Source organism: Solanum tuberosum, unplaced genomic scaffold (genome assembly GCF_000226075.1).
Source record: "Solanum tuberosum cultivar DM 1-3 516 R44 unplaced genomic scaffold, SolTub_3.0 scf00244, whole genome shotgun sequence".
Classification (NCBI taxonomy): Eukaryota; Viridiplantae; Streptophyta; class Magnoliopsida; order Solanales; family Solanaceae; genus Solanum; species Solanum tuberosum.
The window spans coordinates 338,620-364,125 of record NW_006239181.1 but is presented as its reverse complement, the minus strand read 5'-3'; the positions used below and the strand labels follow the sequence as shown (position 1 = coordinate 364,125).

General features: G+C 35.1%; 3 protein-coding genes across 3 annotated transcripts; 1 reads left to right on the top strand and 2 right to left on the bottom strand.

The window, feature by feature from the left end:
* Positions 1-2,846: 2,846 nt before the first annotated feature.
* Positions 2,847-3,822, top strand: LOC102593516 (calcium-binding protein CML24-like). The gene has a single exon (XM_006357709.2). The coding sequence runs from the start codon at positions 3,032-3,034 to the stop codon at positions 3,500-3,502; it is 471 nt and encodes a 156-aa protein (XP_006357771.1). The 5' UTR covers positions 2,847-3,031; the 3' UTR covers positions 3,503-3,822.
* A 3,647-nt stretch (positions 3,823-7,469) lies between these two features.
* Positions 7,470-16,605, bottom strand: LOC102593176 (GDP-L-galactose phosphorylase 1-like). Its single transcript, NM_001288264.1, is given in 5 exon segments — positions 7,470-7,796; positions 14,271-14,537; positions 14,625-14,810; positions 14,887-15,311; positions 16,068-16,605. Coding segments are annotated over 5 exon segments (1,317 nt in total). The 5' UTR covers positions 16,180-16,605.
* A 6,147-nt stretch (positions 16,606-22,752) lies between these two features.
* On the bottom strand, positions 22,753-24,856 carry LOC102592837 (protein C2-DOMAIN ABA-RELATED 3-like). Its single transcript, XM_006357707.2, has 3 exons — positions 24,637-24,856; positions 23,574-23,669; positions 22,753-23,206 (listed from the first exon to the last, which is right to left on the bottom strand). The coding sequence occupies exons 1-3, from the start codon at positions 24,745-24,747 to the stop codon at positions 22,916-22,918; spliced, it is 498 nt and encodes a 165-aa protein (XP_006357769.1). The 5' UTR covers positions 24,748-24,856; the 3' UTR covers positions 22,753-22,915.
* Between the last annotated feature and the right edge of the window lie 650 nt (positions 24,857-25,506).

The window sequence follows — 25,506 nt, the reverse complement described above, 5'->3', positions numbered from 1 at the left end:
AGCATCTCAAAGATCTTTTTTATGGGAATAAAAGGAGTAGTGTGGAAATGCAAACACAATACGTACGTGGTACTTTTTAGCACCACATATATTATATGGAATAGAGTTACCTACATCTAATGGAAAGTAATAGGTACCTACTTCACTGATTCAAGAACCCTTGCTATATATACGAAGTAGTTAGGCTTGAGTAGGAGAAAAAAATCCTCTTAATTTAGTCTTCACTTTAAAACAAAATGAAAAACTTATAAAATGTCATGTCATGTCATTTTGTAATACATCCCATTAATTCCATAATTATAATAAGTAGTTAACAGAAAAAGGAAGTTAAATACCGGACTGAAACAAGAAACTGAATTATATAATACAAACGCGTTTTGATGGTGTCAATTATTCGACGGAAGATTTTATAAATTCAACTTGACTTTGATGTAATCAGAACAGTTATGTGATATTATAATTAATCCAGGTTGACTTGCATTATATAATCGGATAAACTGAAACTGAATACCGAATTTGCTAACGTTAAGTGAAAGATAAGAATCCTTCGTTGTCAAGATCGTCATCATGTGCCCATTAATTAATAAGATGACACTGGGTGAGTTTTGTGTTATGTTCGATTGGATAAAAGTTTTGGAAAATATTTTTTGAGATACAAGTTTTTTGAAAATGAATTCTCTCATAAAAATATAGAAAACGAGTTTTACATATGGCATTACATGTTGATTGTGTCCTCCCTACCTCGTCTTCACCCTCACCCCTCTAGCGTCTAATCCCATCCCCATCACCCCACACCTCTACAACCATCATCATCTCCCATACTTGCTGTTTGTATATATTATACACAAATGCTTTTAGAATGATATTTTTCCCTCACATACATAACGAACACAAAAAAAGAGTAAAAACCCAACTTTTTCCTTGAAAAATATTTTTTAGAAAAATAAGAGGGTTTCTTAGTTATTTTTAAAAATATTATTCTAAAAAAAATTGTATTTTATTTTAGACAAATACTATAGGGGTGGGGAGGATGAGGTAGGGGTATGACATGGTGAAGATAAGGGCTATAAGGTGGTGAGAGTAAAGGCGTAAAAATGAGATATGTTGAAAGTTGAGAAAAACAATCAATGCAAAATGTCACTAACAACGCTTTTTTATTTTCCAAAATATACACGCCCAAAGTCCGACTGGTACCTGTCCTCTTTCAAGCATTTACTATTAGATGCTTTCCTAACTGCCTAAATCTTTAATCATTCGTGACAATTACCTTCATTTTATTTTTATTTTTGAAAATTTAATCTTGGATATTGTGATTCTCATATTTCAGTAACTACTTAATCATATTTTTAAGTGTTTTAATATCATTTACATAGATTTTACCTCACCTTATATTTTAATTTTATAATGGTTATATCTGGATCAATTTATGCTACTTTCTCACCTTATGCTTATTAGCCATTGATCGAAATATACTCCCTTTTTCTATTTAACTACGTTTTTTTTTTTTTGTAAAATTCAGTGGCTCGATTAATTCAGACACTATCCCAACATAACTTATCAAATAAAATATCTTTAATTAGAGATAATAAAATCATACTCAAGAAATCACAAAACTAGATCGTAAATATATATATGAATTCATAACTTACACTTTTCCTTTGCTTTAAGACTTCTATTTAATTAAAAAAAAGACCCTTAACTCTCTCTCGCTAAACAAATGGGGATGCTATCCAGTGTTGGTCCATTTTTCTACACCCTAATCGTGTCAATTGCTTATTCGCTAAACGGGGAGAAATTTTATTACTAGTAGACTTTTACAATTGTATATTACACATGCGTAAGACAGCCTTAAAAAAAAACGTAAAACAGTCTCGAGACAAATGGCACGATTGATTTATATATATTCTCGTCTGTGACAGACTTTTTAAAGCTTTGGAGTTTATTTACTTTTTACATAGTTAATAAAGGAAGAGATAACTTATTTTGATAACTACTTGTATAAAGGTTAATTAAATTGAAGGGTGTAATAGCAATTCATGAATCTCCTATTTAACATCTAATTTACGTTTTTCCCTTCAACTAATTAAATACTAATTAGTCTATTTAATTTGACAGGATATGACATTACTAAAATAGATTGATTACAAAAGATTCATATAGTTAATTTTAAGTTTCTAATTAAGTATAGTTTTGAGCCACATATACATCACATCCTTAATCATTTTGACAACTCGCTCATGCTTTTGCACAAATTGCTTACAATCTTGTTATGTCAAATCAGCATATAAGATACTCGAAATCAAAAAAAAAAAAATGATAAAAAGAAAAAACACAAAAATTGTCAAAGAAGGCTCTATATTAACGGAAACTTATTGTTTGCTAGATGGTTTCCTATTTATAATATAAGCCATCTAGGGGCTAGTATGTATATATTAATTACTTACATAATTTTTTAAAAATATTTATAGATAAATCTTCTCTAGAATTCTCTATAAGTTTGCAGGGTTTCAACTTTCAAGTACTTTTCTAGAAATTTCATAAGAATCTAGAAATTTTCATATATATATCTAGAGATTTCATAAGTATAGTCTCCTTTTCATGTAAGCATTCTACATGGATAAAAACTTTCCGACATAAATAAATAAATAGAAATTTTAATTGTTATTTATTAGATATTGCTTTGAGTAGGTTCGTTTTAAAACAAAACTTATATGCATTAAATATTTGTTCTAATCCAATTTATGAACATTTCAAATTAAGATATTGAAATTGAATTAAAGAAAGATATTATTTTTACCATAATTTGAAAGTCCACATTTATTATTGTGACCCATCGGAGCGTTCGTACTGGATCCTGCCTCACCAAATAAAACTGTGGCTTCACGCGAAATCACGCGTAACAGACAATTATATCCCACTGAAACCGCGTGATCCTGCCATATAAATACCCAGCAATCAACCCCCAACTGGAAAAAATCCCTTGCCTCCCCTTCCGTTTCCTCATCTTTTCCCTTCCATACTGTCTCCGCAAATGGACAAAACTCCCAGCGACTCCAAACAGCCGATAGTTTCATCTGCGGAGATGGACGAAGTCGAGAAGGTGTTCCGGAAGTTCGACGCCAATGGAGACGGAAAAATCTCTCTATCGGAGCTTGGCGCGATTCTGAATGCACTTGGCAGTAAGACATCGCCGGATGAGGTAAAGCGAATAATGTTGGAAGTTGATACTGATGGTGATGGTTTCATTGACTTGAAAGAGTTTGCTGCTTTTTACTGTCCGGGAGGAGCGGACAGTGATAACAAAGAGCTTCGGGAGGCTTTCGACTTGTACGATAAGGACAAAAACGGCAAAATCACGGCGGCTGAATTGCATTCTGTTATGAAGAGCCTCGGAGAAAAGTGCTCGCTCAAGGATTGCCGTCGTATGATCAGCAAGGTGGATGTCGACGGCGATGGATGTGTTAACTTTGAGGAGTTTAAGAAGATGATGAGTAGGACCTGACTTTTCAGATTATTAACTTATGGAATCAACGGTAGGTTTTAATTGGAACCGATTTCGGAACTCTGTAGATATTCTTTCTGTCTCTGTTTCTCCTGTTTGACAGATTTCTGCCATAGTTTTTGCTGTCAATCCACTCTAACTGTAGTTAGGTATGAAGAAATTCCGAATCAGCAAAAAACTTTACTATTACTCCTATATGATTTGGGTTATCAGAACAATTTCGAACGATAATTCCAAAAAGGTAAGAATAATATTTTGCAAAAATGAAATTTCGTACTTCCTATTGTGTTTTGTGACATTTACTATTGAGTAACGCGCAATCCATCTCTGTCACTGCCATTTCATCTACTATTTTTATTTGCTTTTTTGATACTTTGGAGTGTTGTTGAAGAAATTTGTGGCGTATGAATTTTCAAAGTTGCTGATAGTGCCAAGACCACACGGAATTGTAATCGTGTAAATGGGGCAACGCGCTTGTAGCTTTCTTGTTGCTAGTGGTAAATATGTACTCCGCCTATGTCAGTTTTTATTTATTTTTTTCCTCCGAAACACTGTTTTTCATTTATTAAAGGCATTTGGAATTTAATACTAAAGAAAATGACATAAATAGTTTCTTAACTATAGAAATAGGTCTAAAATGATCCCTTAACTATACACTTAACGAATTTAGTCCTTTAACTACAAACTTACCGATTTTAGTCCTTTAAGTATTCAAAAACTTATCAGATTTGATCATTTTATTTTTTTTTCTCCGAAACGCCGTTTTTCATTTATTAAAGGCATTTGGAATTTAATACTAAAGAAAATGACATAAATAGTTTCTTAACTATAGAAATAGGTCTAAAATGATCCCTTAACTATACACTTAACGAATTTAGTCCTTTAACTATTCAAAAACTTATAATTTTTGGTCGCTTAACTATACACTTATCGATTTTAGTCCTTTAACTACAAACTTACCGATTTTAGTCCTTTAAGTATTCAAAAACTTATCAGATTTGATCATTTTATTTTTTTTTCTCCGAAACGCCGTTTTTCATTTATTAAAGGCGTTTGGCATTTAATACTACTTCCACCTGTTTTTACACTTTTCTGTCATTTTCTTAATCCGTTTCGACGAAAAGATTAGGTACCTCTTTTTTATTGTTCTTTTATTATTTTTGTATATTTAGTTTATGTGTGAAAACATGAAAATGTTTTGATTAGAATCCGATTCAATTAAGTTGCGCCACATAAATTTCACCACTCAACCTGCATTGAGTGGTGAAATTGTTACCTTATGAATCCGAATAAGCAGGCAGGGCAGATGGGTATCGGATGCTAGTTTTTGAGAGCCCAATATTGAGAAATCCTTTAGATATATAAAATCTTTTGATTGGGAATCCATTAACAAAGTAAGCTCTTGATCTAGCGCATAAAGTTGGAAGTTAAACATTAACGAGTTTCTCAGCGGCTTGACCTTTGATGTGATCTTTGGGTTTGGGATAGTATTGACACGGAAGGTAGCAATAAGCTGAACTTGTCTTTCTCTAAAAAAGATCATGAATTAGTATAAGTCGATTGTTCTCATCCTTACTCAAATTTTTTCAAGTGTCTTCTATACAAAATCTTAGGTGATGGGGAGAGCACAAGAAAACATGAAAAATAGCTTAATTTTGTTGGGTTGAATTTTCAGATATTTTGTGTCATACTGTGTCTTTTCTATATTTTGAAGCTTATTTATATTTTGTTGTTTGATTCTGTATCTGAGCTGGGAGGGATTATTTAGAGAGGGAAGACTAGAATGCAACAGAAAAGTATAGCAGCTGAATGACCTTTTTAGTAAAAGGCTGATCATTTTAGATGGGAAGGATGAGAAGAGATGCATGGGAGTTAGTACTTTACTTGGCAGGATGAATGGAGCTGGCATACCACTAAGACTCCAAGAAGTGTGGTGAGAGTTGAGAGATGGTTGGGGTCCTTTCACCCTTAAACAACCGGGTTTGAGTTCAAATTGCTAACTTCTTGGTAGGAAGCTCTCTACTTCCTCCGTAGGCCTACCTGAACATGAATCTGGATTAGTCATGTTAGTGAGTTTCGAATTCCAGATGCATCCAACAAAAAATGGAGCTGGAATAATGAAAAAAGAATGGAAACTGTTAGGTGCTTTGTTACTAATGTTGCCTTGTTGTATTTATTTATTTTGTGAGCTTGTTGACATGTTCCGTTAGACATTTGTTTCTTCTCAAAAGTTTTTAACTTACTAAAAGGGAAACAAAAGAAAAATTAACCCTGTAAAGGGACCGGACCAGTGGTTCTATGGTGTCCGGATTAGCTTGCACGCATCTTGATTAATTTTATGGGATATTTTCATGGGGTGGAGGGTGGTCTGATACACACCCTTAGTCGGAAAATTATGTGGCATACAAAGGTTAGATGTTAGGTATTATAAGAGTGTATGCAATTTCGCACCTCCTTCACTGTCATTCTGCTACCTTCCACTAGCGCAGGTAATGAATAACTGTGTCTTCTAAGACTAGCTATGTTTTTTCTTATTCTCAGCATAAGGGTAGTGATGAAAACAACCATATAAATAAGGAAATGAGACATAATATATTATAATAGTTCTTTATGCATGATACCAATTACCATAGATAGCTAGATTTTCCGTTAGAACTTAGAACATGACCTTGCGATCTTTGTTGAACTTCAAAATGTGATCACATACACTTCATTTTTCTGTAATTGCTAAAATAAAACAGCATTTACTATTTAATTTATTTATTTTTAATATATCTCCAATCAAATGTGCTCGCTATTTTTTACTCAAGATTAATATGCAATAAAACTTATTTCTTAGCATATCAGTACTGTATTGAAAAAAGAAAACCATTTCATAATGTTTTTGAATTCTTAGGAAGGTTGAATTGTAGAATGTTTACGAGATCATTTAGATTAATGAAAACGAATGAACTACTTGGTAGCTGGATAGGCAGGAAAATACATTTTATTTGATCTAGTGTTTGATAACTAAGCAAAAATAAAATAAAAAATTCCAAAAGCATTTATATGTAATCTAATTAACAACTATGGGGTCGGTGTGTGTAGGATAGTTAACTACTATGTGGGTGGGAAGGAGATAATGAACTTGAAATGTCACTTTATATAACTTATTTTCCCTATATACATTGGGAAAAAACATTTTTTCCCCTTCATTTTTAAGGAATTTATTATCCTAGGAAAAATGTTTTCCAAAATCTTTTGACCAACTAAACATGAAAAAATTGAAAAACATTTCTAAAAAATATATTCCTTTGTATTGAACACACCCATAGTTATTCTCCTTTAAACTTTCAACTTACTTCAGCCTGTCAAGTATTGTTTCGTAAATTGACATTCTCGGTTGAAAGAAGAAAAAACTTTCTAGCAATATTTTCAGACATCTATAAGTAGAATGATCAGTTCGATTCGGTCTGTAATATGAATCAGCCATTTTTAATTAAAACGGTTTTTACTATACGTGAAGTGATTAGCACAACCTTGAATTTCTTGTTCCATTCCCATATGAAACAATAGAGCATAACGTTTCTGTAAGGGAAATTATATTTGAGTTATCGACAAGTTGAGACATTCGTGGAAGAGAATACATCCCCGGGAGGCTGAAGGATTGTTACCATGTCAAAAGCAAGGAGGAGTCTCACCTGCACAAAACTTGCAAGAACTGGGCAAGTCCTACACTGGTGTTATTATTAGGAACATTTGCTAATATGATTCAGCAGTTAAACACCAACAAAAAAGGTACTGTAAACAATCCTGCCAAAGACCACAGCTTGCAGCCATTAAGTGACACTATTTGGGGATCACCAACTCCAACTAAGACAACAGTATGCATCAAACAAGACGCTGGAAAAACAACACACAAAATTTCAACCACACAATAGATACTTCAAACTTTTATTAGATCTTGCAATAGCAAGCCACAAATTCTTCACTGCAACACCAAACAATCTGGAGGCATATGTGAGGCAACTTGCGGACCAGGAGAATCTGGAATTTCCTTCTCTGGATTGATGTTTTTATCCTCCTCTGCTTGTAAACCATCTGCTTCAGAAATATAGCCCTTTACTTCTTCAAATCTCTCCTCCGATAAGGAAACCTCAGAAAGAAGTTTCCATGCATATTCCTCTGATGCATCATTGTAATCCTTTGTTCGCTTGAGCACTATATGTCCACTAATTTCCCACACAGCAGGGTTCACCTGAGTGTCGAGGAGCTCTTGGTCTACAACTCCTAGTGCTTGCTTCTCTGCATAACACTAAACAATCATCCCAGAAAAAGGATGATGTAAGCTTCTTCACCATCAAAAAGAATTGTAAGCACAAGTCACAAAATATTCTATTTTCAAGATGAAAATCATGTGCTGGTGCGCACCCCATGCTGTATACACACCACCCTCCCTAGACCCCACTTGTGGAACTACACTGGGTATGTTGTTGTTCCCAGCCTTTATCTGTTTCCCCTCCATCTTATCTCTCTTTCAACTGTAGCTGCTGCATTGGCAACACCAATAGCTGGTGCTGAGATGTGTTATCTATTTATTCTCTGCTTTCTACTGGTGATGTTTCCCCTTTATATATGATGTTTTGAGATGTTCCTCCTTTTTCCCAATTTAAAATCATTTATTTTGTTTCCTAACAAATCATTTATTTTATCAATTTACTAGAAAAATGAGTCCTAAAAAGGCATTTGCATTGCACCTTACCCAGCCTGCCTTGCAGTTTTAGCTTTCAACCATTGACTTAACCCCTTTCCCTATGTACCACTGTTTCCCATCACCACTGTGCTCCACCATAGAACTGGCAATTTCAGTCAACACATTTTAATCAGTATATCACTTATATTTCAGTTGGGTAAATATGGACTTCAGTCTATTTTTAACCCATTACGAACTCACTTTTGTAATACCAAAGAAAGGTTCCAACCCCGAAAGCTTTTATGGCCAGGAAATGCTTCAATCGTAGAACTACCTTTTCTACATTTATTTTATGTTTTTTCTTTTTGTTAGACTTCTTTTCTTAATTCGGTTAGTCCCTTGAAATCCTTAGAATTTTTTTGTTACAAATTTGTCCAACTGTTTGTGATTTTGTTTGTTGTTCCTTTTTAGGCTAATTACCAATTTTTCACATGTAATAACAGTGATAGTTTTTTGAGATTTTGTTTTTCTTCCCCTAAATATTCCACAAGTGAAAAGAATCACTTACTCAATTTGTTGTTTCCTATTAAATAATTACTTTCTTCTTGAAAATTCTTTTGACGTGTTTATGCAAGTCGAGCTTTATCATAACCTTGCACATAAAACCAAGCTAAGGAGTTCGTAGACGTTTCGTCGAGTCACTAATTTGGAGGCATGAATAAAGAGTTGAAGTGCAAGAACAAGTTAAAATGGAAGTACACAACTCCACGTGGAGTAGGGAGAAAGGGGCTATGTTGTGGATGCGAGGAAGTCAATTAAGTATTTGATTATATTTTTTAAGTAGATTTATTTATAATTTAAGTAGCTTTATTTATTATTCTAGAATAGGGTTTTATTTTCATAAAGATTAGGTTAAGCTATTAGTTTGAAATAGGATTTAGGTTTCCTACTTTCACAAGGATTAAACTTCTGACTCTTATTGAAAGGAGTCTTTGAGAAATAAATCAACAAGTCATAAGTGAAGTGCAAGAGATCAGAGTTCTCTCTTCCATTGAACTCTAAGGTTTTAGTCTCTCTTTGAAGAGCTGAAGAGCTCAGAGTTCTCTTTTATTGAACTCTAAGGTTTCAGTCTCCCTTTAACTAGCTGAATTTATATATCGCCCTGTGAATAATTTTTCCCTATATGCATTAAATTGTTCAAAGGGAACAAACAAAATGTATAGCAGCAACCCATAGGACCTGAAACCTATTTACTTTTTGTTTGTTCCCTTTAAACAATTGAATACATATACGGAAGAATTGATTCACAGGGCAATATATAAATTCAGCTCATAAAGGCTGAAACCTTAGAGTTCAATAAAAGAGAGAACTATGATCTCTTCAACTCTTCAAAAGGAGACTCAAACCTTAAAGTCCCATGGAAGAGAGAACTCTGATCTCTTGCATTTTGCTGAAATATAGCTTGTTGGTTTAATCCGCAGGAACTCCTTTAAACAAGAGTTTTATTACAACAATAGGAAGTTTAATCGTTATGAAAATAGGAAACCTAAATCCTATTTCAAACTAATAACTATAGCTTAACCTAATCCTTATGAAGCTATAGAATAATAAATAAAGTCACTTAAATTATAAATAAATCTACAAAAGAAAATATAGTCAAATGCTAAATTAATTGACTTCCTCGTATCCACAACAAGCTATGTTATACAAAGAAGTTATTCTTAAAATACAAGCCCTTGTGCGGTTGTGCCTAAGAAGACTAAGAAGGTCGTTCTTTCATTAAGGGTATTTTTGTAATATCTTATCTTAGACTATAAAGAGTTGAGACCAGCTCATTTAGACTTGGATCATTTTGGATATTGGTTTTGATGAGTGACTAGATGGGTAGGCTCCAAGGCTCGGGAGGTCGACGGGTTTAAGTTGTGGTACTCAGGAGGCTCAAGGGATAGAAATGGAGTGGGTATTTTAGTAGATGGGAATTTGAGGGAGCAAGTGGTGGAGGTTAGGAGGATCAATGATAGGTTGATGACGATTAAGCTAGTCATTGGAGGATGTACTTTGAGTGTTATTAGTGCTTATGCACCTCAAGTGGGCTTGGACGAGGAGGCCAAAAAGCTCTTTTATGAGGATTTGGATGAGGTAGTTAGAGGTATACCGAACACTGAGAAAATTGTCATTGGTGGAGATTTTAATGGCCATATTGGGGCAACTTCTAGTGGCTTTGATGATGTTCATGGAGGCTTTGGTTTTGGGGAGAGAAATGGAGGTGGAACTTCGCTTCTAGATTTTGCTAAAGCTTTTGAGTTGGTGATTGCTAACTCATGCTTTCCGAAGAAAGAGAACCACTTGGTCACCTTTCGTAGCTCGGTAGCTAAGACTCAGATAGATTACTTACTCCTTAGGAAGGGTGATAGAGGTCTCTTTAAGGACTGCAAGGTCATCCCGAGTGAAAATCTTACTACCCAGCACAAGCTTTTAGTGATGGACCTGGAAATTAAGAGGGTTAGGAGGAAGAAGATTGTATCTGATCGACCGAGGATTAAATGGGGTGGCTTGACACCTGCCCTTTCTCGGGAGATAGGTGAGAAGTTGATTGGGATGGGGGCTTGGAGTGGTAGCGGGGATGCGGACACCATGTGGAAGAAAGCAGCTAGTTGCATTAGGGAAGTTGCTTCTGAGATGTTGGGGGTATCAAGGGGTAAATTTGGGGGCCATAAAGGAGATTGGTGGTGGAATGGGGAAGTCCAAGGCAAAGTGGAAGCGAAGAAGGCTGCATACACAAAGTTGGTGGAGTGCGTAGATGAGGAAGAGAAGCGGATGCTTAAGAAAGTTTATAAGACGACAAAGACAGAAGCTAAGTTAGCAGTTTCGAAGGCTAAGACGGCAGCTTTCGAACGCTTGTATGTTGAGCTGGGGGACAAAGGTGGAGATAAGAAATTGTATAGGCTCGCAAAAGCAAGAGAGAGGAAGGCTCGCGACTTGGATCAAGTGAAGTGTATCAAAGATGAGGAAGGCAAGGTATTGGTGGAAGAGACCTCCATCAAGCAAAGATGGCGAAGATACTTTCACAAACTTTTAAATGAAGACGGGGAAGGAGACATTGTGTTGGGTGATTTGGCGCACTCTGAAAGACTTCGAGATTTTGGGTACTGTAGGTGCTTTAGGATCGAGGAGGTTATACGGGCTATTAGTAGGATGAGCAGGGGAAAAGCGACCGGTCCCGATGAGATCCCGGTGGAGTTTTGGAAGAGCACGGACAAGGCAAGCATAGAGTGGTTAACCGGGTTGTTTAATGTTATTCTTAAGACAGCAAAGATGCCTGATGAATGGAGATGGAGTACAATGGTTCCGTTGTATAAAAACAAGGGTGATATCCAAAACTGTAACAACTATAGGGGTATCAAATTGCTAAGCCATACTATGAAGATTTGGGAGAGAGTGGTGGAGATGAGGGTGAGAAGAGGGGTGTCCATCTCTGAGAATCAGTTTGGATTCATGCCGGGACGATCGACTACCGAAGCCATCCATCTGATGCGAAGACTGGTAGAAAAATATAGAGAAAGGAAGAGAGACCTTCATATGGTGTTTATTGACCTTGAAAAGGCATATGACAAGGTGCCAAGGAATGTCCTCTGGAGGTGCTTGGAGGCTAAAGGTGTCCCGATGATTTATATTAGGGCGATAAAGGACATGTACGGTGGAGCCAAGACTCGGGTTAGAACGGTTGGAGGAGACTCGGAACATTTCCCAGTTGAGATGGGGTTGCACCAGGGATCAGTCCTTAGCCCTTTTCTATTTGCTTTGGTGATGGATGAGTTGACGCGGTCCATTCAGGAGAATGTCCCATGGTGTATGTTATTTGCGGATGACATAGTACTGATTGATGAGACGCGGGACAGAGTTAATGCGAGGTTGGAGGTGTGGAGACAAACGCTGGAGTCCAAAGGGTTCAGGTTGAGTAGGACCAAAACAGAATATTTGGGGTGCAAATTCAGTGATGCATTGGATGAGGCAGATGTGGATGTGAGACTTGCCACACAGATCATTCCTAAGAAAGAAAGTTTTAAGTATCTTGGGTCTGTAATCCAAGAAAGTGGTGACATCGACGATGATGTCACACATCGCATTGGGGCTGCTTGGATGAAATGGAGGCTTGCCTCTGGAGTCTTGTGTGATAAGAAAATCCCGCCTAAACTTAAAGGTAAGTTCTACAGAGTGGTAGTTAGACCGGCCTTGTTGTATGGAGCGGAGTGTTGGCCAGTCAAGAACTCACATGTTCAGAAAATGCATGTTGCGGAGATGAGGATGTTGAGATGGATGTGTGGGCACACTAGGAGCGATAAGATTAGGAATGAGGTTATCCGGGAGAAGGTGGGAGTGGCCTCGGTGGTGGACAAGCTGAGGGAAGCGAGACTGAGATGGTTTGGACATGTGAAGAGACGGGGCGCAGACGCCCCAGTGAGGAGGTGCGAGGGGCTGGTAGTAGAGGGTACGCGGAGGGGTAGAGGTAGGCCCAAGAAGTATTGGGGAGAGGTGATTAGACAGGACTTGGCCCAGCTACACATTACCGAGGACATGACTCTAGATAGGAAGGAGTGGAGGTCACGTATTAAGGTTGAAGGCTAGTAGGGTTAGCGTGTTGTCTTTCCTGGCGAGGGTATGGGTTGTTAGCGTTTGTAGTAGTCTTAGCCTTACACTTGTAGTTCTTGTCTGTGATTCCTATAGCCTTATGTTGTTTACTGCGTTTCACTTCTCACATTATTTTCTTGATGTATTTTTCTTGATGTATTGCCCCCTTTGTTGATTATGCACTATTTTTCTTATTGGATGTTATGCTTTATATAATTCTCTTCCTTTACTTGGCTTTGTTACACTTGAGCTGAGGGTCTTCCGGAAACAGCCTCTCTACCTCCACGAGGTAGTGGTAAGGTCTGCGTACACTTTACCCTCCCCAGACCCCACCTAGTGGGATTTCACTGGGTATGTTGATGTTGATGTTGATGTTTTGATGAGTGAAACTCTTATGAGAGTGGTCTATGACCTTTGTTGCTAAATAATGTTGATGAGGTTGCTTGGCTGAGGAATCTTTCCTCTTGAGGGTCATCTTAAAGATAGATTTTCTGTTTGAGGAATCGTTCCTTCGATGTATCTTTATAGATTTGGTGCTTGTTTTGTTTATTCATGGAAGGTTTTAGCTTTCTATAGCTTTAACTTTTAATTAATTCCTCACTTCTATCTTTCTTCTATCTTCATTTCTTGTTCTTAGATTTAGGGTTTCTTCCACATATTGATATTGCATCACGTGTGGAGCTCCCGTAAGACTTGTTTTCCTTTTCTCCCTTTGCCTTTGGATTAATTTGTTGTCTTCTCCCGTGTGGTTTTGACAAATTATTCAATCTACAATTTTTTGGTAGAAAAGATAATTGTATTAATATACTAATAAAATTATTAGTAATTCATTGCTCAATGTCTCTGGGATATATATAACTTCATTTACAACCATTGACAAAAAAATGTAGTCATAAAAGGTTTAAAGTTTTCTGGCTTTAGGAGATTAAAGTGGGTGAAGACTATTTTACCCTATCCATTTTCAATCCGCTCACATCCGATCCTATCTGCCTGTTTTCCACCACTATCCCCACCCAAACCACCACCCTGACTACCACCCTAATTACAAATGCACAACTAATTGAGGAACCAAGGGGCAATAAAGTTACATCAATCCTACGACAAACCTGTCAAGTATCACTAACAACCTTCTCATTATAACCCCTTCCAACATTCATTATAATTTCATCTGCAACTTTTTTCCAACAATATCCTATTTCCAATCCCTGGCCCATAGAAATCCATCAAGTAAAATTCACTTCCTACAGATGTGCACAGCTTTACAATCAGCAGCTTTTAGCTGATTAACTAGAGATTCTCCAGTTGTGTCTTAAAAGATATTTATGCATTTCTCAAAGAATCTAACAAGTATTCGTTAAAGCTTCTAAACAGCAGGATATGACAAATTCCCTGAGTGTACTGGTGAACCTAGGAGAAACTTTTACAATTGTTGTAGCAACAGTACAAGAAATTAGACAAGCTATTTACCTGGGGAAGCAGAAAAATCTTCTTTCCACACTGAGCAATGAGAATGTTGAAAGGGATGTTTTTATTCTGAAGGGAGATGCAGGAGTTGACAACAGCATCAGACAAATCACGGGCAGTACTTCCATTTCCACCCTCAAAAGCAAAACCTCGTACAGGGTAATTTAATAACTTAGAAACAATCACTCCAGCACCACCCAGCCCCTTCCTTGCCAGTATTTTCTGTATTGGTGCTTTCTCAACTGGAAATGGCACTGACAAGTAATATGCCTGTCATGAATGTCAACAAGAGAACATCATATAGATAGTTAAGTCATGTTAATCAAATAATTAGAAATTATTTTCCTGACCCATTACCTGGAAGTGGAGGTGGTTAATGGTAGCAAAAGCGCCCAAACTGTTATAACCTACCCTAAAGAAAGGATCTGCCACTTCTCTGGCAAAATGAAGAGCAATTGCGAAACTATCACGATCAATTCTCTGAGGTAAGCAATCAAGAACTCGAGGTATCAAAAGCACGTGTCCATACTCAATTGGACTCACCTAAAAAACAAGATCCATAAGCCATAATGCATCTGATAATAACTATAAGAAGAGCACCAGAGCACAATTTCCTTACGTTGATAGCAACAATACTAGGTGAAATACCACCGTTTACTCGCATGCCCGAAAAGTAATGGGGCTTGTAGTCGGTACTTGGTTCAAACCTGAAAAGCACTTCTTCCTGGCCCACTTTGGTAAAGTTGAATTTGTTCTCGTCAAAAGGCTGAAGAACCTTATCAATGCAAAACTCTGTTGGGCGCTTCTTTAGGTGGCGCCCCTCATTCAGCTGCGCAATAAAACCACATCTCCCAGGAATGACCTTCGTCTCACAGGTTGTCACATCATATCGAAATAGTCCCTGGCTCATCCGCTCCTCCCATAGGCCCAACAACAAATTGTTCAAGAATGACATCTGACACTCCTCCTCAGGCAAGGTTTGAATATCATTTTCAATTGGCTCATTGTCATCATTCTTGAATGCATATAGAGGAAGCACTGAAACTGAAAGCAAGAACCAAGATGTATCCACTAAGAACCAAAAGCCAGATAGATCTATTAGATAAACAAAATCATTAAACGCACGCGACACACTTTTGGCTTCATCGGAAAATACATGCAGTTTGCTTATTTCTGCATTAAGGTGCATGCAAAGTGGATATTTTGCCGCATACTTTCAACAAATCTAAGATACACCACTAGATTATATCAACTCTAAGCAACACTAACACTACAAATAGTAAACTACAAGTTTACCATTTTCAGAGAATGTACATTCATCTATAGTTATATAGACATTCATGCTATCATAGGCGTATCTAGCATTGCACATACGGGTTCAATTGAAGCCATAACTTTCGATGTGGAACATAATTTACTGTAAAAAATTACTAAACTTGTACTAAAATAGCAGATATGAACCCATAAACATTAAAATACAACGGGATTAACTCTAAAAATCTTAAAACGGAACCCATGATCCGCCTCTTAAAGAATTTACCACACATTAGAACTGGCAAAAGCTGAATCTACATAATAGTTACAACTGTAATTCTTTCCTTGTATTGTTTGCTCAACTCTAAAATAATCTGTGAACAATTGTTACTCCTAATAACACCCCCATAATCAATCACCAGGACTACAAAATCAGACATATAGAAACAGGCCTCCACAGAGAGAAAAAACATTCAGAAAATTCGTTTTGATTCACAGCAAAACATACATTCCGAAAGATAAAGATTTAAGGAATCGAACACAAACCAGGCATGCAGCATTTTCCAAGGCACTTGCGGCCACAACCCATGACGTTGCCTTCGAGAACATCCTCTTGATAGTTGGAAACCAGTGTCGGCACCCTCTTTATAGTCAACATCGGTCCTGTTCTTGGATGGATAATCAAAAATACAATTCTTACACGAAAAATTAGGAGAAGGAGAAAGAGAAAGGAAGAATTGGACCGCCGCCGGCGAGGAAGAGGAGATCGGAGGGGCAACCGCCTTCAGCGGGTGAGGCACCCCTACCTCCGTGAGGGGAAGGGGTCCGGTGCTTATCGTCCACCAGAAGAGTTGGATTAAGGGTCAACACTTTGCGGTGATGATGAATTGTGAGAATACAAACGAAAGATCCAAGAAGAGCCGTGATTGAATTTGTAGGATCAACGAACAACTACTAAGGAACGATCCTTCATCGATAATTTTGAGGAAGATGTTTTTTTCTGGAAGAATTTAATGGGTGGTTGTTGGGTGGCGTTTGGTGCTCCGGTGGTTTTTCTCCTGCAGACGTATTTGGTCAATGAGTTCGTCTCATTGGTAGACTCCCCAACTTTATATAAGCACCCCCTTACACCTTGTTTGGATTACTTTTTTTTTTTGGTTGGGTAAAGGAATATTATACTATTATATTATATACTCTAGTTATTATATTATTATTATATATAGCAAAATAAAACTACAAAAAGGGAGCAAGTGTAGATACATTTACTACCTTAGAAATTAGCTCACGTTTTACCTGACATGCGGAGGTGAATCAGAATTTTAAGATTATATCAATAATAAAATATAAGTGCATAAATTTAACATTAACAATTTTATCTATTTTATAGCATATGTCTTTTTTCTTGATGTTTGCGTGTTAACTATTTGAACTCTATTAGATGTTTCATGATCTTATTATGGTTTTCGTATAGAAAATTAAAATTTGAGTGATCTTTGAATTAATAGCGTTGGATTGATATTAATGTATCTAGACTAGCAGTAAGTGCTCTCGGTGGTTATATAATTGGGTAAGTGAATGAATAATTAATTTATTTGATATATGCATGGTGTTAGCGAGCATCAATTATATCTAAAAATATTTTGAAACATGAGGTAAAAATAGTTACCTTGTCATCATTAAGTATAGGTAAAATGTGGTATCCTAATGTTAAAGATGGCCAACAACCATTTTTACATCGGTGCTAAATTGCATAGGTTGAAGATTGTGTGTTAACGTCAAAAATAAGCCATGTAATAAAGCATTAACTTCAGTTATAACACCTTATTTGGAGGGTTATTTGCGTATTTCATTTTATCATATTGTACTTTAAATGGAGTAATATTTATTTAATGATTAGTAAAACTTATTATATCAAATTATATGAAATGAAAAAGTATTGTATTTGTTATAAGGGCAAATTACAGAAATCACATACTTTTAAGGCAAAATTACAATTTATCCCTTAAAAGTTTATAATTATAGAAATCCCTCAAACGGATATAATAATATAAGTGCTGATACATTAATCTGATGCGCGAGATACACTAATTTGATGCGCGAAAATGAGGGATTTTGGAGATTTGTAAAACTTATAGGGGATAATGGTAATAAGTAAACTAAAAGGTGGGATTTCTGTAATTTTTCCTTGTTATATAATGATGGATTTGGCGTGAATGTGGTTCTATCTTAATCTTTTTATTATTTTATTTAATATTTAACAATCTCATTTTTTATCTTTTCATCTTACTTTTTAAAAAGAGAAAAGACATAAAGTAATACTTGAAGTTATTCTAAATTTTCAAAAAGATACCTTAACTTTGCGAGTGTCCTATTACCCCACAAAATATTTTAAAATCACAATAAATACACACTTTTTTACACAATCTGCATTCTCAATGCATGAGCGTGAGTCTCACCCCAATTAATAATATAATTACATAATTTTTTCAACCCATTTAGTGAAAATTGGATTAAAATCTTGATCCATTCACATTTTAATCATGACCCACTCTATTTAACCCTAAACCCCTTTCAAATTTTCACTCTACTATCTCTCTTTGATTATCAAAACCCTAAGCATTTCAATAGTCACGATAAATTTATTTTGCGGTGATAATTTCTTGAATTATGGAGTCAAAACGAAGAAATGAAGGCTCATATGTTAATTGCTTCTTGATTTGAAAGCAAATATTGGTTAAAAATGTTGTTTTTATATAGTAGTGCTTTTTAGAAAAATCATCTTAATAGTGATTTGTTGTTATTTTCTTCTTGTGTTATCTATTATTCATGTGTATGTAGTGTTAGTTTAGGACTGATTTGAGTTTGAATGGTTTTTCACTGATTTAGTTTTGAAATTTATTTGCAATTGCACTTTCATGATTTACAAATTCATTGATCTCATAACTTTTAAATAAAATAAAAAGAAAAGAAAAGAAATTGAAGTTAGTAAAGCTAGATGAAAATTTCATTCTCAATGGAGATTTTTTTTTTTATGGTTGTAGATGGAAAGCTCTTCAACATATATCAATGGAGGTTTTGGAGAAGATGGGAAGTTGGTATTTTAATAAAGAAAGAAAATTCAAATTGTCAATGCCATGTGGCATTTTTACACTGATTTGGGAGTGTATTTTTACTTTTCCACGCGCCTATCAGATGTGAGAATACATATGTTGTGAAAATGGGTCAAAAGTGTTTAATTATTGCGATTTGAAATAGTTATATGGGGTAATAGAATGCCCGCAACGTTTAGGTGTCTTTTTGAAAATTTAAGACAACTTAAGGTGTTTAAGTGTTTAATTCAGATGTAATAATTCTTCATACCCTATTTTCTTTCTAATATTAATCAGATTGATATTGCGTGACATTCATAAAACAACAAAAAGGTATCATTTATTCAAATATATAAATAAGTTGTTATTTGTGATACACCATGTGCTTTACACCCTCTATCACTGTATCACACACACATATATATATCAAACTGAATAATATTTTCGAGTGTTAATCGGAAAAGGGCCTAAAATACCCTTGAACTATTAGAAATGGTACAAAATTACCCTCCATCCACCTATTAGTCCTAAAATACCCTTGTTGTCTACCTTTAGGTCCTATATTGCCCTTTTATTTTTAACGGTCCCAAGTTAAACCCAATTAATAAATTCATTAATGGCGTGGCGATTTTCTATTGGCCAGCTTTAAATAATCTAAACTAATTGAAAACCCACTTATTCTCAAATTAGACCCAAATAAAATCTACCCGCCCCAAGTTCATTAAACCCATCTTCCTCACAGGCTTTTTTGAATTGAATCCTGACCTTGAGTTTGAACATCTAAAAAGATATTTGATAAGAGATGTGCATAACTTGATCATTTTGTAAAGGTTACTGTTATTAAACATGGTGATGATACAAACATTGGTTGATCATAAAGATGTTGAAACAAGTTTTGAGTTCTTTCATTTTCTTTTTATGCTAGGCTGGAGGAACTCTAATTTATGGTAGACTCTATGTATGCTGTGAAATGGGAGTTTCGGTTTTAGCTTTTTCAGATAACAATATTGTTATATAGTTTTGTTGTTTACCTCTAACTATTTAATCAAGCACATTGCTCAGATCTTAGTTACTTGTTTTGGAAGTCTAAGAAAGTGATATGTATTCTGTATTTTTGGGCAACGATTGCATAAATAAACAGAAAATCAAATTCAGTCGATGACACGAAATTCTCATCACCATTGCCCACTTATATTTGATGAGAATGAAACTAAATCTTTTGTATTACTTTATTTTGGATTCATTAGATAGATTCTACTCAAAAATTTGCTCAAGAAATATCATAATCTCCTTTATGTAAATTATCTAGGTTTTATTTCTTTTTCAAAGAATGTAGGTGGGATGAAAATAAGAAAAAGAAAAGGTTGTAGCTTTTATGCTCTATGATTTGCCATTTTGCTGTGAGGAAGACGATGATAAAAGATAGGGTTAAATGAATTTGGGGCGGGTCTAATTTGGGAATGGGTGGGTTTTTAAAATTAATTTAGGTTATTTAAAATCTAGCCAATAGAAAATTGACACGTCATTAATGAATTTATTAATTGGGTTTAAATTGGGACCGTTAAAAATAAAGGGCAATATAGGACATAAAGGTAGACATCAAGGGTATTTTAGGACTAATAGGTGGATTGAGGGTAATTTTGTACCATTTCTAATAGTTCAAGGGTATTTTAGGCTCTTTTTCGTTGTTTAATTTGTAAAAATATGGACTATATCTGTAACTAACTATAATAAATATATAATTATTAAAATATAAGTAAAACTACAAATAAAAAGTTCATATCTATTTAATTTCATAGATTTAACAAAGAAAAAAAAATTTAGTAATTTCGTTTAACTATATTTAGCCAACTTTATTAGGCGCTTTGAAATAAAATTAACTTCTACCTACATTATCTTAATTCTTACATGTATCTTCCAAACTTAGCAAATAAAAAATGATCATAGATTACATAATAAGATATACTACTAATTATTAGTAATAACTCTCTAGCATTTTGAGCATATGAGTTTTTTAAAAATATTAGAGAAATTTCTCAATATTATGTTAGCTTGCTTATTTGTTGTTTCACTTCAAATTACACCAAATTTACTTAGTTATACGAAAATGAATTTAAATAAATATAAGAAATATGAATAATAATATTATATTACTGTCGTGATTGGCACCCACACTAACTCTCCGGTGGAAGAATCACTACTACAACCCAAACCAAGCAACTAAAACAAAACTAAGGTATTTAAGTTACGGAAGCAAGTTAAATACTAAGGAAATAAATAGGGAGTTCCCATAAACTCCAAAAAAGTCTAACAACGAACTAACAATGCGGAAGAACTAACCTGGAACTTGAAAGTCAATGTACCAAAACATCTAAAGTTCAACAAGTCTAAGCAAAAAGGGATGCAACCCCAATCTAATGAACTAATCAACTAACTAGAACATAGTCTAAGTCCAGAAATGGTGGACATAGACGTAAGAGAACCCATGATAGCCCGGAAGAATTGACTCACTTTTGAATTCGAACGATCACTCCTAAGTGAGGTCTGTCAATAGCCGTCGGAAGATGCCCTGTACTCAACAAAAATAAGAGCAAATGCAGTATCAGTAAACAACCACAGTGTACTGGTAGGATCACGCGACTATCCCACTAAGTGCAACATAAGCAAGTTGAGACAACAATATAATCACATGCATATATATATATATCAACATATACAATATTATCAACATTTACGAACAACGAATAACTTCACATTTTTTATCAAATCATTAGTCCTCTCATGAGACCCAAACTCAAACAGTTAGCATACCGAAATGTGGTATCCGATCCCATAATTATGCCGGAACATGGCAACCGATCCCATAGTTATGCCGGAACGTGGCAACCGATCCAAGTTAATTATGCCGGAACGTGACAACCGATCCAAGTTAGTTATGCCGGAACGTGGCAACCGATCCATTCAACACACCACAATCACAATCACAAGTATATTACCCGGATCATGCATTTAAGTCATGATTTCATGACAATCATTATTCATCTATGTCATTTACAACAAGTGTGATCAACATTGCAACATTCATACGTATACAAGTATCATAATGAAAGCAAGAACAAACATACATCACACAATCATAGAAATCACAACCATCACTTACCTCGAAACAAGCTTGAAACCCTAAGAAACTTGATCCTTCCCTTTCCAGATTCGTTTCGCTTGTTCTTGGTCTACAAACAATCAATATAATACGGGAATCAATAAACAATCACTAATTACCCGAATTACTAACAATTCTATGAACCCTAGATCAAACTCATGATCCCAACTATCCAAATTAGGGGGTTTTTCACCATAGAATCTATAACAAAACCTTCTCCCATCAATATTCACCAATTCTATTACGTTCTACGGATTCCTTAACGAGTTATCTAACTACTCATGCAATCAAAATCATAAATGATTCACCCGATTGTTACCGGATTTCCCTACACCTCAAAAACTCCGATTTCGTCCAAATTTGGACTAGGTTGAAAAAATCCAAATAGTATGAAAAGATTTTCCGTCCCCAAATTTTCTCCCGTTTGCATTTCTATAATGATGGGAACATGTCGTTACAATTACCTATAGTTTGATTTTAAACTGTAGGTAATGCACCTATACATTATGTATAATAATATGAGTCTTTAGTTAATTTAGCCTTATTCAAATTACATTTTGGGCCATGGGCCTGCTAGCTCACTCAATTTAGGAAGTATTTTCTCCTTCTATGCAAAGTGGAGATATTGAATCCTCTATAGCTTAATTATGAAATTACCAAAACAAATATAAATTACAAAATTTTAATGTATTTTTTCCATCTTTTATCCAAGAAAATTAGTAAAACACTTGAAGTCAAACTGGTGGTGCCTATAGTTCATTGGGTCAATGTATTTTCGAAACTTAGATTATAGGTTATTGTTTTCTAAATCATCAAGGAATTGTTATTTCTTTTTCGGGGGTGGATCTAAGGGCCGGGGTTGGGGGTTGAGGGCGTTCACGACCAAGAGTTATACCCTATATATAAGTTTTTATTTGAATCCCGACACACAAGACTATAAAAATCAGTGACTCAGAACAAGTTATCACAATGTGAAGGTCAATGACAACAAAACTGAGTAGTTCATTCGGTAACTTCAATATTCATAGAAACAGAAATTTAAACAAAAAACGGACCACAAGCGTTACAGATTAAAGAAGGGAGAAGAGCTAATACAACATGAAGAAAGGATACTGACTGTACATGATGGATATAATAACAAGTAGCTACACACCCTTGGAACCAGGAATGTCAATCCACTGCAATTGTAGCTCTATTTCGCCACGCTCAACATTTCGCAATCTAATAAACACATTTTGAACAACCTGATCATTTTCCCACACAATGGGGCTCTCTTCAGACAAACAATTTTGCCTGCTTGGCTTTATTTTTGTGATTATGGTTCCACTAGGGATGTTCTTGTAGCGCTTTCTCACCGCATCTATAAATGGATGTATGTCAATTTCTGCATCACCCATCTTATCGTCCAGAGAAAATATATCCTTGTCATAAACATGCTGCAATGGCACAGAAAAAAATCTCTTAGGATTGCATAAATTACAAATCCACGTGATGTTCTGAAATAAGTCAATTCCTATTCCTTAGGTTCCTTTTTAAAAAAGTTGAAAGCAGAACCAGAATTTGAAGCTTATGGGTCGAGATTCTAGTCATTTTAAGATATAAGTTGTGCATATTCAGTAAGTTTCCCAAGACAAATACATGATTTGGACCAAAGCTACTTGAACCCCAAACCGTATTCTAGATCCATCCCTAGAAGCAAACTAAAAGTCTACAACTACACCATTTATCCGTCTCCCGATAATTAGGTTATGTGCTGTTTAATTCCTTGATGAAATAAAAATACAGTAAAATGAAGGAAATTACCAGATTGATTGGGAGAATTGGTTCAGTAATAGATAGTGTTAATTCTTCATTCCATTCTGGATTGAGATTCTTCTTCACCACTCGAGTCTTCAATTTCTGCTCCAAATATTATCACTAATTAACATAACAAGAAAGTATATTCGTAGTATCAAAAACTGAAATAGGCATAAAGAAGCAATGTCAACAGGGCAATGGAAACCATTTGTCCATCCAATTGGTTCAAATATTTGAATCACATATCTTTATTGAGGTTCATGGCAGTCAACAACTAAGCCCAAATTAGTTTTAAATCCCCTACTGCAATTCATTACTCAAAAGTCTTCTTTTTAATTAGTCATGTAAGATATGAACTAGTCAAAGTGACGCAATCAAGCACAAGCAACAACGAGGGAGATTGGGATGACCATGGATCAAATTCATCAAAAAGATTTTTAAAAATGTCAGTGAATTTATTCCATCTGCCCAAGTTTTGGCGAGCAAAATTATTCAGGGATAGGTGAGAAGTACCAGTGGAACAATAGAGGAGCGTGCAAGTTGACCGAATAATCACACTTGCAAAAAGGAAAAAAACAGAGATTAAGACAGAAACAGGGTATAGGGTAAGGTCTACAGCAGCGGATGCCAGATTTTCACTAAGGGGATCTGAAAAATAAAAAATATAGTGATTGTGAATTGAACTTGGAACCTTAAGGTCAGGTCAATTCTGAATCTCTAAGCCAAAGTCTAGTCTTGTGTTCAGTGGATTCAGGTGAACATCCTTGCCCCTTCCTAGATCCACTCTTGGGTCTGGTACACTACCTACTCAAACCCAATTCTAAGATTACATTGGATGGTTGTTGTAACAGAAATTTGTGGGGATTCTCTAGTAGGAAACTATCAAATATATAAAAACTCGAAAATTTTCTACAAGGATACTACTACTAAGCAGATACAAAATTTGTATAAAACCCATTATTCTGAGTCACAGACAAACAATTTTCTGGAAATCAAGAATGCAAAAAAAAAAAAACAACAAGAAAAGTAACAGCTGTTCAGCAGAAAAAAATAATGAAATTGGCGTTACCTGTTTGCCCATCCTAACAACAACGTAAGGATCGCTGGTAGTAACATCTCTAATAGCCAAATTAATACCTCTGTGGATACGAACTCTCATAAGACCCAACAAATTCTCCATTCAAAATTTTGAATTAAGCTCAGAAAGAATTAAGAATTAAGGCAAAGAAAGAGAGATTATTACTCACTAGTATTCAATTGGCTAACGTCTTATTTTATACCCAATTGAAGGGCTGACTGAGTTAATGCACGTAAAAGTCACTTTCTCTATTTATTTCTTGTGTCCCCGAAAAATATTTCGATATGTCTATATGTTTTTAGTTTGAAATTGTTTTTATTTAAAATTAGATAAATATTACTCCCTCTGTCCCTAATTACTTGTCCATTTTTGAATTGGCACACCTATTAAGAAAATAATAATTGATATAGTGAGTTTATCATTTTACTCATATTAATCATGAAGTGGATGAATTAAAAACTTAAGATTTTCAAAAAATTCTACATTTTCAAAGTAATAAATTGAGGGTATAATAGAGAATTTTTTTTTGTCCTTTCTTGATTTGTCAAAATGGACAAGTAATTAGGGACAACTAAAAAAGGAAAAATATACAAGTAATTAGGTACAGAGGGAGTATATATATTAAGATTAAAATTAAAATTAGACAGATAAATTAAAATTAAATCTGAGTACTAATATTTAGATCTGATTTGATGAGTTAAAAATGGAGTACTAGTTTGACTGGCTTATATCAATTACGTAGTGATAATTTTTAATTATATTGCTTAATTGAGTTTTGACAGAGAAATCAACGGTTAATGTTGTTTTTTAGCGGAATTATCGAGAGTTATTGGATTTGGTAGAACAAATACGACTGCAGTA

What these genes read in the sequence shown, in the direction of transcription:
- LOC102593516 (XM_006357709.2), top strand. Translation starts at nt 3,032, where the DNA reads ATGGACAAAACTCCCAGCGACTCCAAACAGCCGATAGTTTCATCTGCG.
- LOC102592837 (XM_006357707.2), bottom strand. Translation starts at nt 24,747, where the DNA reads ATGGAGAATTTGTTGGGTCTTATGAGAGTTCGTATCCACAGAGGTATT. An exon ending in TTGTTAGGATGGGCAAACAG is followed by an intron (nt 23,670 to 24,636) that starts GTAACGCCAATT and finishes TATTTGGAGCAG; the next exon opens with AAATTGAAGACTCGAGTGGT. An exon ending in CAATTCTCCCAATCAATCTG is followed by an intron (nt 23,207 to 23,573) that starts GTAATTTCCTTC and finishes GTGCCATTGCAG; the next exon opens with CATGTTTATGACAAGGATAT.